Below are 10,991 nucleotides of genomic sequence, written 5' to 3' on the forward strand. Positions count from 1 at the left end.
GAAGAGTGCGTGTTCCGGCGATTTGGTGCTAGCGAGGTGATCAGGCACGATCGAGAGCCGGGATTTATGGCTGACTTCTTCCGCGCCTTTAACAAGGTCCTGGGTATGCGTCAGCGAGCGACGATGGCATATCGACCTCAGGCTAACGGTACTGCAGAGCGAATGGTACAGACGGCGACGAGGGCCCTGAAGATCTTCGTGGAGGATCTGGATCAGAGGGATTGGGATGAGTACGCAGAGCGATTGACCTTCGCGATGAACACGGCTCAGGATCGGGTCCGTGGAGACTCCCCTTTTTATCTGGTGCATGGATGGGATCCTCGATCGACGCTCGAGGCAACGATACCTTTGGGTAGTACCCGGACTCGGGATCGGGATCCTCGACGGTGGCGTTATCGGATCCAGAAGCACTACGATCAGGCTCGAAGTCAGGTGAATGCTCGACTACGCGAGGCGATCGCGGATCGGGCCGATCGACACAATGAAGAAGTTCGACCGCACTCGATCGAAGCTGGATCTCAGGTGTGGCTGTACCTGGATCGAGTGAAAGAGGGGTATGCCCGGAAGTTGGCCCACCTGTGGCACGGCCCGTTCCGTGTTTCGGAGAAGGTGAACGAGTATACGATGAAGCTTCAGATCGCTGGTACGGACTATCACCTGTTCCCGATCGTGCATGTTTCGAAGCTGAAGCCGGTCAGGGACTTCCCCGATCGACCGCAGATCGCACTCACGGTGGACGAAGCAGATCGACTCGATTTCGACGAAGTCTTACTTCCGGAGGACAGCTGNGGCCCCANGATCGAGAACTCGAACGAGTACGAAGTGGAGAAGATCACGGATATGCGGACGGGTCGAAGGACGCGGTACGGCCGGACTTATCGAGAATTCCTGGTACACTGGAAGGGTTACGACGAGCCTGACTCTGTCGACGAAGCTGATCTCAACTGTGGAGCTTTATTACACGAGTTCCTTCGAGATCGCGTGTACCGGAACCGATTCAGCGCGATGCAGTCTCACGAGGAGAAGTGAGATCGGGTCACCTTGGTGAGCGAGAGGGATGACGGATCGACGGGGAGGCCGTTGATCGGAGGAAGGGGTTGTATATGAATGAATGAGTGTATGTGAGTGCAGATCGGACGGTTATAGAGCGAGTACAGGAAGGCATGAGGACAGATTTTGGCCAATCGAATTAACAACGAATGGATTGACAGGGAACAGTGGAAGATCAAGGAAGAATGTGGATTATTACGATGGAATGGATCAATCTGAGTACTTCGCGCTACGCGTATGGAAGATCGGCCTCCGCGTCACTCCTATTCTTGGGGTGTCATGGTCGACTGGCTCGCTATTCGCGGAAGTCGATCGTGGAGACGGCGATCATGTCACGGCTGGTGTTGGGCGCTGACGTTGGGGTTGAACTTGTTGCGGAGACGCGGGATTCGCTGGGCTGGATGGTCCTGGGGGTGGGCGCGGTACTGGTTCCGCCAGGGATCATGGGTGTCGGCCTCGATCAGGGCCGTTCGGAGGTCAGTCGGTTCGCCTTGGTGTTGGGTGGGGTTGCCGATGTTCGCAGCGCGAGATACCACGCCAGGATACCAGGTCACAGCGTCCCGCTGTCGCACCGGGATCTGCAGGAAGAATGGGTCCAGCAACAGATCGACGTCTGTCCACATCTCTCGCATCATCGGCAGCCTATCGACGAGGAGTCGGCGCCACCGATCACCGAGGCGGATCCGTCGGGTACGACGATCGCGATGGTATCGCTCGACGATCTGATCCCGACGCTGGGCGCCCGTGATCGGGAGATAATGAGTGGTTTCCCAGAAGGCCTGGCGATTCTGCTCTTCGAACTGAAGATAGGCAGTGGCGATCCGACCCAATCGGGTACCGGCGCCTCGATGGAGTGCCAGATCGAAAGTCAACGGATCGGCCGGGTTCCGCAGCGCCTGCCAGGGGCGATCGGCCATCAGCGCGGTAATGTTAGGTCCGGTGATCAGGTCGTCTCGATAGCCAACCCCGGCCGCAGGCTGTGCAATGCCCCGAACGACGAGCGGGAAGAGCCAGCCCCCGGGTAGGAGGAGATGGTGGGTCAGCGTCGACAGGATCATGCCGGTGATCTGTAGCTGTCCCGGCAGGAACGAAGGCCAGGGGTCTGTATCAGTCTGAGCGAGTGCCCTGGGGGCGTTGAAACCCGGGATCATGGTACCGATCGGGAACAACGGCGGGACCAGAGGACGACGCCCCGGCGATCCAGGCGGAGAACCGGGCGGCGGCGATCCAGGTGGGGAACCAGGCGAGGATCCCGGAGGCGTCGGTCCAGGTGAGCCATGACGGGACTGACGCGTTCCGTGGGACGATTGGGAGCGAGCCGATCCAGATTGGGAGTGGATCGACACGACTGAGGGCGATCGCGACCGCGAGCGAGCCGGCGAAGTGTGGGTACGGGCCAGCGAGGCAGATTGACGGCGGCGAGCCTCCGATTGGGATCGAGCTAAGGCTGCGAGAGCCTCCTGATCAGACCCCTCCGACTCGTCTTCTTCTTCGTCGGTCTCTTGATCGGGCCCCTCCGATTCGGAATTTTCCTCGTCGGCCGCGGATCGGGCCGGAGACGACTCCTCCTCTTCCGACCGGTCTTCCAGCGTAGATCGAGGGGGCGAACCTGACTCTTCTTGGTCCGATCCCTCTTGATCGTTCAGATCGGAAGGCGGTTGATCTGCAGCAGGCACCTTCTTTGCGGGTTGATCTTCGGCGGGCTGACCCCCAGCGGGGAGTTCATCGTCATGGCCGGGTAACGAAAAGGAAGGTGAGGGAGCCCGAGCAGGCGATCGACTCGTAGACCGACTGCGTGGTGGAGGCGCCGATCGGACACGTTTGTGGATGTGCCCGACGGAGTCCGGAGATCCGGAACGTCTGCGGCTACGACGGACAGGCGTGGTCGGCGCGCACTGGCGAAGTCCAATCCACCGAACTACGCGAGATAAGGCGTCGGCCACATTCTCGAGATACTCGTTGGATCGATCGCTGACGCGCCGCAACATAGCGTAGGCGTCCTGGACGTCGATGAATTGGGCGTCTTGGGCGCGGATCACTTGTTGCGCGCTTTCGAAACACGATCCTGTAACACAGCGACGGCATGAGCGGCGATCGACAACGGAATTGGCGACACGGAAAGTTTACGTACGGAGATCGGCGTTCTCTCGGAGCGCAACGTCGCGGGCCTGATGAGCTTGATTGACGTCTTTCACGGCAGCGGTGGCTTGGTCTCTCGCGGTATCTCGGGCGGTACGCATCCGATCCAGCTCCTCATTCACCTGGCGGAGGGCAACCTGCAGTCGATCGACGTCGGGCGTGGGTCCGGCGGGAGGCGTCGGGGTTGGAGCGGCCGGAGTGGCCGCGGCTGTTTCGGCCATCCGAAGGGCAGTTTGGACCCGATCGAGGCTACCGCGTGTAAGGTCCAGCTCGTGGTTCACTTCGTCCAGCTCGCGCTCTTGCTCGGAAACTTGCGATCGGAGGTCCGAAATGTCCGCCGTGGCGAGATCGAGCTGGTGGTCCAGTCGATCACGATCGGCACTAGCAGTCGCGAGATGAGCCTGAGCGCGCGTCAGCCGACGATCCAGATCCTGGATCTCGGCGGCTGGCTGGGCTATCTGATTCCGGAGGCCTTGGATCAGCTGCAGACCTTGACCCTGAGCACTCTGCTGAAGGTCGCTGACTTCAGTCTGGAGACGGCGGATCTCTTCCTCTTGCGCCCAGCGGTGGCGCTCCAAGTCGTGTAGGTTCGCGGTCAGCTCGCGCACGGTGTCGTCCTGGCGCGCCCGGTCGCGGATCATAGTCGATCGGGAAGCGTAGGCGCATGCCAGCTCATCTTCTAGGCGGGCGATTCGGCGGGCAGCGTCGGAAGAAGCCGCGGCATGACGGGAGGCCGTCGATCGCGTCGATCGAGGGGTCAAATGAGTCGACCGGGGCGAGCTGTGTGTCGAACCGCCGTCGCCCGACGGGCTGGGGGGATGTGCCGGAGGGTTGGTCGGCGGTGCGTCCATCTGGAGTAATCTGCACTTGGGCCGGCGAATTGGAGAATGACCAAGGTCGAACTGTCCGAAGTGAGCCGCCGTGCGACACAACTTGCGGCCAGGGGGCGGGTGTGGAGAAGTGCTGAATAAGATTGTTCTCCGAGAAAGGCGGCAGGGCCGATCGACTGGAGGCGTGGGAGATCGGCGATCGAGAGACAGGCAGCAAGGATCTACGGATCAGAAGGAGTTCTTCGGGAGATCTCAGGTGGTCCGATGACGCCGGCGCGTAAGGCAGGACATGTGGCAAGCCGGATTGTGGGTGATCGTGCCCGAACCGCGGCGTGATTCGTGGCCGACCCAAGTCCAGATCGACGACAGAACCCGCGGATCTGAGATGGCCGAGGACAGAAGGTGATAGATCGGCGGCGCATGGCAACCGGCATAAGTCATCGATCGGGAGTGGATCGCCGATCGGTGTCGATCGTGGATCGGGAGCCGATCGTGGGTCGCCGATCGTGGGTCGCCGATCGTGGGTCGCCGATTGGGGTCGCCGATCGGGGCCGATCGTGGATCGACCATGATGGGACGCACATGGAGGACGAAGTCGGGGCAAGAATCCAGTAATCGTGTGGTTGTAGGAGGGTAAGCAAGATGGTAGCATTAGGGAGAGACCAGCTAAACATAAATCGGAGTCGAATTTGCACCGTGGAGCGCAAGTGGTCTGGAATCTCGAGGAGGAAGAGCATATTGGCCTCGATCGACTTGCGTTGTGGAAACAGATTTGACCCCACGCGTGATCCAAGACCACCAAGCCCCGGCAAGTCGCTCTCGAGCAGAATTTGCACCGAAGAGCACAAGTCCCCTCAAGTCACCAAGTCCCAGGAACTACATTGGCCTCGGCAGGGTCGACACTTTGGGTAGTGAACTAGCGGTACGGTTAAGACTGGATTAATGCATTGGCCAGCTTGACCTACTCTAGTGATCTATCTCTTGGGTGCAAGTCCTCGATCGACCGGGTATTAGTGCTTGGCCGGCGATCGTTTCTCCTCTGGATCAACCTCGATCCCGCTATAGGAAGCGGCAAGCAACTCAGGAAAGGAAGGAACACACCCGGAAAGGCAACTACAGGCCTTGGATCAACTCCAGGCCGACCGATCGGAGCGAACAACCCTCGATCGGAGCGTATACTCGGACGCAGAGCGAAGACTACCGCGCTGCTCCACAACCTATCCCCGCGTCACGCCAAGACACTCGATCTTCACCAAGTGCTGCATCTTCGGAGCCCCGAGAGAGCGGATCCAGTTCGCCGACGGGTACACAAGGTGAGAGCAAGTTCAGCCGATCACGGATCGTTGGGGGGCCCCCTCCGTTAGTCGGTGTCTGGGCGCTGGTGGGAAGCTCGATCAGGCCTTAACCAGATTTCGGCCGATCCCGCTACACCACAACACCACGCGCGCAATCGCTGAAGCTCAATGTGAGTAACTATGTCGGAAGAGAGGGTGAACCTCTCCTCCGTTGGCTTGTTGAACTCGACACTGCCATTGCGGCTCGACGTATTGTCGACCCGTTGTCGAATGTCGCGCTCGCCATGTCCTGTCTTGGCGGACGTGCAAGAAGTTGGGCGTATGGACGCCGGTGTCGAGTATCGCCCTCGCAGAAATCTCGCGAATGCGATCTCGCACAAACTCGGCGCGTCTGGATAGCGGTCGCGCCGAGCGAATTATTCCCGGTTGTTGGAGTAGCGTATCTTCGAAATACAGGCCCAAGTCTTCGCAGGCTTCAGAGTTGGGGGGTTCTTGTGTTGACGCTTGTTCCTTGTCGTAGGGCGTCGAGCCTTGGGCGTGCGGCGTTATCGGGCCGGCGTTTCCTCGGCGTTCCCGTCGGGCGTGCGGCGGTATCAGGCCGGCGTTTCCTGGGGCTTGTGTGGCGTTATCGGGCCTACACGGGGGGTCTTGTGCACGGCGGTTATCAGGCCAGTGCGGTCCTTCGCCTAGGCAGCGCGTTATCGGGCGCCCACCTAAATGGTATACGTTTAACGTGCCTTTGTTCCAGCACGGGTCTGTGGGGGGTGAGCACCCGAACCAGCAAACGACGGGGGGCCGCGATATCGAGGCGGCTCTACTTGCCGGCGCTTGGTGGTTCCCCTGGAACCTCGGAGAAGACGGGAGGTCTTTGTGGTTCAGAGAAATTTCGGGACTGAGTCCTTACCCTATCCTATGCCCTAGCTACTGGCTACTCCGTACTACTGCTTGCTAAGCCTATCGCTCTGTGCCTATCCCTACTTCTGTCGTGCTTGCACTGCCGTCCTTCAACCTGATTTGCGTGGCGCAATCAAGATCTTACCTCGGCGCGTTTTGGTCGGCGGGGGTTAGGGTCGGCGCGTTTTGCAGAACCGGGTGCGCTGGTCGACCCGTCGGATGATTACGCGTCGCACTGGATTCTGGTACCGTGTCTCACGGCCCATCACCCACGCCGACTTTCCCGTCGAGCTCAGCCCTGCGTCGCGCCCATCAATCCGCGTCACGTTCCATCAGCCGCGTCGAGGTCCATCACTCGCGTCCCGGCGCCTTCTTCCTCCGGCGCCCGGCGCGCCCACTTCTTCCGCGGGGTACTACACCACATTCGTCCCGCTGCCACGCCCGCGCACTCCCCAGGTGGGTGTGTCGTCGCAGAACCTGCCCCGCGCCTTCGCTTCGTCTCGACACCATCGCGTTTTCTGCCATCGCAGTCCGCTTCGCGGTACTCCAAGCTTCATGGCTCGCCGCCACGACGTCGACGTCAACGACATCGACCTGGAGGAAGAAGAGCTTGACACCGACGACCTCGAGGCCGCTGGCTGCGCGGTTTGTGCCCTCGGCGCGCATCGTCCTCGCCTCCCCGTCGCGCCCCAAGTCCAGCTTCCGGCTTCAGGCGCCCCCGTCCACTCGGTGACTGCTCTTGTCGCCGACGCGCACACTCTCCAGCGCGAGAACCAGGAGCTGCGCGCCCAGTACTAACTCGTCTCAGCGCACAATGCGGGCTTGGCTACTCACGCGTCCGTGCTGCATGACCGCAATCTCGCGATCTTGCATCGTGCTCGCGAGGGTTATCGCGCAGGCATGATCCGGCTCGAGCAGGCGCTCCTCTCCCGGGAGCACGCCGAGCGGGACTACGCCGTCCTGGAGGACCGAGTGGCCGACTTCCGCGCTCGTGCTGAGCGTGCCGACGCTGCCGAGGCTCTACTCCGCGCCGAGCGAGGCTCCTCGACAGAGCAATATCGTGATCTTCAAGCTCAGCTCCGGGCGGCACGAGACCAGGTCACTGACTTGACTGCCCAACTCGCGCGCGCTCCTGCTACGCCGCCTCCCTCCACCGTGTCGCTAGCGCGGCTGTTTGCTGCACAAGGCGAGCGCGACGACGCGCGCGCCGAGCGTGACGACCTTCGCGTCGACCTCGCAGCCGCCCAAGCCGCCCTCGCTCCTGTCCAAGCGCGCGTGGCCGCCGCCGAAGCTGAACGAGATCACATGCGGCAGCTCGTGGCCACTGCCGAGCAGCAGCGCGACGCCGCTCTCGCCGAGCGTGTCCGCGTGACCCGCGTTCTCATGGCCGTCGAGCAAGAGCGTGACGGGGCCCTCGACATGCGAGATCAAGTGCGTCGCGCCTCCACGGCCCTGAGACGCGAGCGAGACGCTGCTGTCACCAAGAGGGACCGGGCACGTCAAGCCGTGGCCGCCCTTGAGCAGCGGCGAGACGCTGCCGTCGCCGAGAGAGATCAGGCTCGTCAGGCCTTGACCGCTCTGGAGCAGCAGCGCGCCCATGTCGACGAAGATCTCCGCGCGGCCCGTGCGTCGCTTTCTCATAGCCGCATGGAGATCGAGGCGGCCCCGAACCTGAACGTCCCGCTGCAGGACGACCTTCGGCGCGTCAACGCGCTCTTAGTGGCCCACGCCGAGGAGCTCCGCCGCGGCGCGACGCGTATCCACGAGCTGGAGGAGTCAGTGGCTACTGCTACGACTCTCCGTGTGGCCGCCGAGTCCGAGATGGCGCGGGCTCAAGCCGGCGAACTTTGCACCACATCTCGCACGGCGCAGTATCGAGCTGGGTGGCTGTCCATGCAGCGGTCGTCGCAGCAGCGTCGAGGAGCAGTCGGCGCCCAGACCCATCGTCTCAGCGCTCGCGTCGCCGAGCTGCAGGAGGAGCGCGACTTGGCCATCCGAGAGCGCGACGAACGCGCTGTGGCTTGGCGTCGGATGCTTCGAGACGCGCGTCGGGGCCGAGAGCTGGCGCGGCGGGTGCGCGACGAGCTTGCCGATCGTCTCGCCGGCGTCGTAACGCGTGTAGGCGGGCAGATCGACACCGCTGACCTGGTCAGGCGACTCGAAGCCACTTTCACGGCGGAGATCGACGGTGCGATCCCCCCTCCCCCCTGCTATTCCTACGTCCGCAGCAGTTCCTGCGGCATCCGCGGTTCCTGTTCCTGCTTCAACTGCGTCGAGCTCTGGTGCCCGGGCGGGCTCGTCGACTTCGACGGCGGGCTCGACGACTGGCGCTTCCCCTCCAGCAGGTCCTTCGGGCTCCTGTCCGACCTCGACACGGCGCGTCGAGTCGTTCGGGTTCTCAGTCACGCGCGTCTAGACCGTCAGGAGTGGCGTCCGCTACGTCGTCTGGTTCTTCGCCCCTTCGACGTAGTCGGCGGCCCTCTACCGTGGCCGACACTGCGGCTTCCGACAACGCCGCTGTGCAGGCCTCATCTGCAGCTACGCCCTCTGCGGCCGCTGCAGCTGCAGCGCGCGAGAGAGAGGACGCGTCGCTCTTCGGCTCCGAGTCTTCGGACAGCGAGGACCAAGCGCGGCGAGCTCAGTCCAAGCGCCGCCGGCTGCATAGCCCCGGGTCTCGCTCACGGTCGCCGGCGCGTCCGCCTCCTCGTTTGCCGTCACGGTCGCCGGCGCGTCCGCCTCCACGTTCGCCGGCACGTTCCCGGACACCCCCGCGCTCCCGTTCTGCTTCGCGTTCACGTTTACGCTCGCCTCCACGCTCGCGCTCGCGTTCTCGCTCGCCCTCCTTCGTGTCGACGCGTTCGGCCGGCTCAACGCGTTCGGCGCACGCGGCGGGGTCGGCGCACTCGGCGGCTCGCATCACTCTTCTCCTGCACGGCCGACGCACTCGTCGCCGAGGGGCCGTGTGGCAGCAGGAGCTGGACCAGGCCCTGATCCGGGCGATTCGGGCGACTCCAGTGGCGACGACTCGTCCGCTTCCTCGTCGTCCCGCGCCTCGTCCTCGAGCACCGTCTCCAGCGGCTCGGCGGGGAGTGCTCCGGCGGCGCCCTTCTTCGACCCTGTGATTCCGCCTGCCGGAACTCCGTCTGGCTGGCGGCAGCCTCGCTACGCTCCTTGGTCCAAGCGGGTACGACGTCTCCGCCTTCATCTCATCACCGTGCAGGAGTTGCGAACGCTCTTCCTGCCGCCGCCCGGCTGGATCATTCCGCGCCGTGTTCCCCCCGCGCCTGCGAACTGGAACCGCGCCCTCGTGACTCTGGCCAACGTCGACGCGCTATACGCGACTCGGCCGTGGCGCTACCTCGCTCAAGCCGCTGAGGCGCTTCTCTTCGCGTCCGGTGACGTGGCGTTCCGCCCATTCCTACGTCGGCTCCGGCACCACATCGAGCACTGGGCTCAGGCGTACTGGGAGTCCACCCATGAACTCTTCGTGCAGGGCGCGGCGTGGAAAAGGTGGCGCACGGCGCGCAACTCACGTCGCTCACACGCGGGCAACCACGTCAACAGCCTGTTGCAGCTGGTGGTCGGGCTGTTCCAGCAAGGGCTCGCAGACATGGACCTCTTGCTGGACCCAATGGTGCTTCCCTTTCTGCCCGCGCACACGTCGATCGGACGGTGGTATCCAGGCCTCCAGCACGCGACGGTGCAAGCCGCGCTCGACGACATCGACGCGCAGGAGCCCTGGCGCCGGTTCTATCGGGAGCCGCTCACTGTGGCCGAGATGGACGTCAACGTACGCTGCCGAGCGACGCGCGATCACCCCGCCTTCTATGTGCCGCGTCTTGCAGGTAAGTTTGTCCAGCAGGTTTGAGTCTGGCCCATCGTCACAGTCCGTCGCGTTTAGTTGTTGTAGCCGTAACTTCAACACGTAGCCTTGCTCTTTTCCCTTGTTTCTTTCCACTTCTCCACATCTTTTATGAGACGGCGCTCCGCCGTCCCACCTTCAGCAACAGGCTGGTCCTCCTCACTTCCCTCATCCAAGCCCTCGCTCCGGCCATTCCCAGAGTCGAGGCTTCCCGCCAGTCCTCCCGTCGGCAGCCCCCCCCCCCCCCCGCCGACTTAGTCGCACCCGCGGGCGCTCACCCACCAGGCTCCACCGCCTCCGCGTTCTCGTGCGACTGCATCGCCTCGAACCGGTTGCGTCCCGTGCGCTGGCGCAGGAAGTCGTACAGCAACCCGCCGCAATTCAGATCGAGCTCGTCGACCCACGTTGTGTCCGGGTAGCCTTTCCATTTGACTTCGAACTTGCGTCGCGTGCGCCCATACCGGGTAGCCCGCCCCTCGCGCACGTTCACGATCTTCTCGACCTCGAAGGCGTCGTCCTCCAGCTCGCGCGTGGCTTCCCAGCTATCCTCCGGCAAGAGCTCCTCGTCGAAGTCGAAGCGCTCCTCGGCCGGCACCGTCAGCTGCGTCGCGGGTCGCGACGGGAATTCCCGGACGGGCTTCAGCTTGGAGATGTGGACGACGAGGTACAGCTGATAGGGCGTGCCCGCCGTCTCGAGGCGCACTGCGAACGCGCTGACCAGCTCGGCGACGCGGAAGGGTCCGTGCCACATGTGCGCGAGTTTGCGCGCATACCCCAGCTTCACCCGATCCAGGTACAGCCAAACTTGCGAGCCCGTCGCGATCTCATGTTGCGTCGCGTTTTCAGTTTGTCGACGCCTCTCTCTTCGACGGCCTCTCGGACTAACTCCAACGCTTGTGCCCTTGCCACCTTGTAGTGTCG

At 63.0% G+C, this 10,991-nt stretch overlaps 1 protein-coding gene across 1 annotated transcript; it reads left to right on the forward strand.

The window, feature by feature from the left end:
* Positions 1-7,108: 7,108 nt before the first annotated feature.
* PHYSODRAFT_326086 (hypothetical protein) lies at positions 7,109-10,076 on the forward strand (the record flags this gene model as incomplete). The annotated part of the gene is made up of 2 exons (XM_009522031.1): positions 7,109-8,674; positions 8,874-10,076. 2 exons carry the CDS (start codon positions 7,109-7,111, stop codon positions 10,074-10,076), a joined length of 2,769 nt encoding a protein of 922 aa, XP_009520326.1.
* Between the last annotated feature and the right edge of the window lie 915 nt (positions 10,077-10,991).

This window comes from Phytophthora sojae (assembly GCF_000149755.1).
Source record: "Phytophthora sojae unplaced genomic scaffold PHYSOscaffold_2, whole genome shotgun sequence".
Lineage (NCBI taxonomy): Eukaryota > Oomycota > Peronosporomycetes > Peronosporales > Peronosporaceae > Phytophthora > Phytophthora sojae.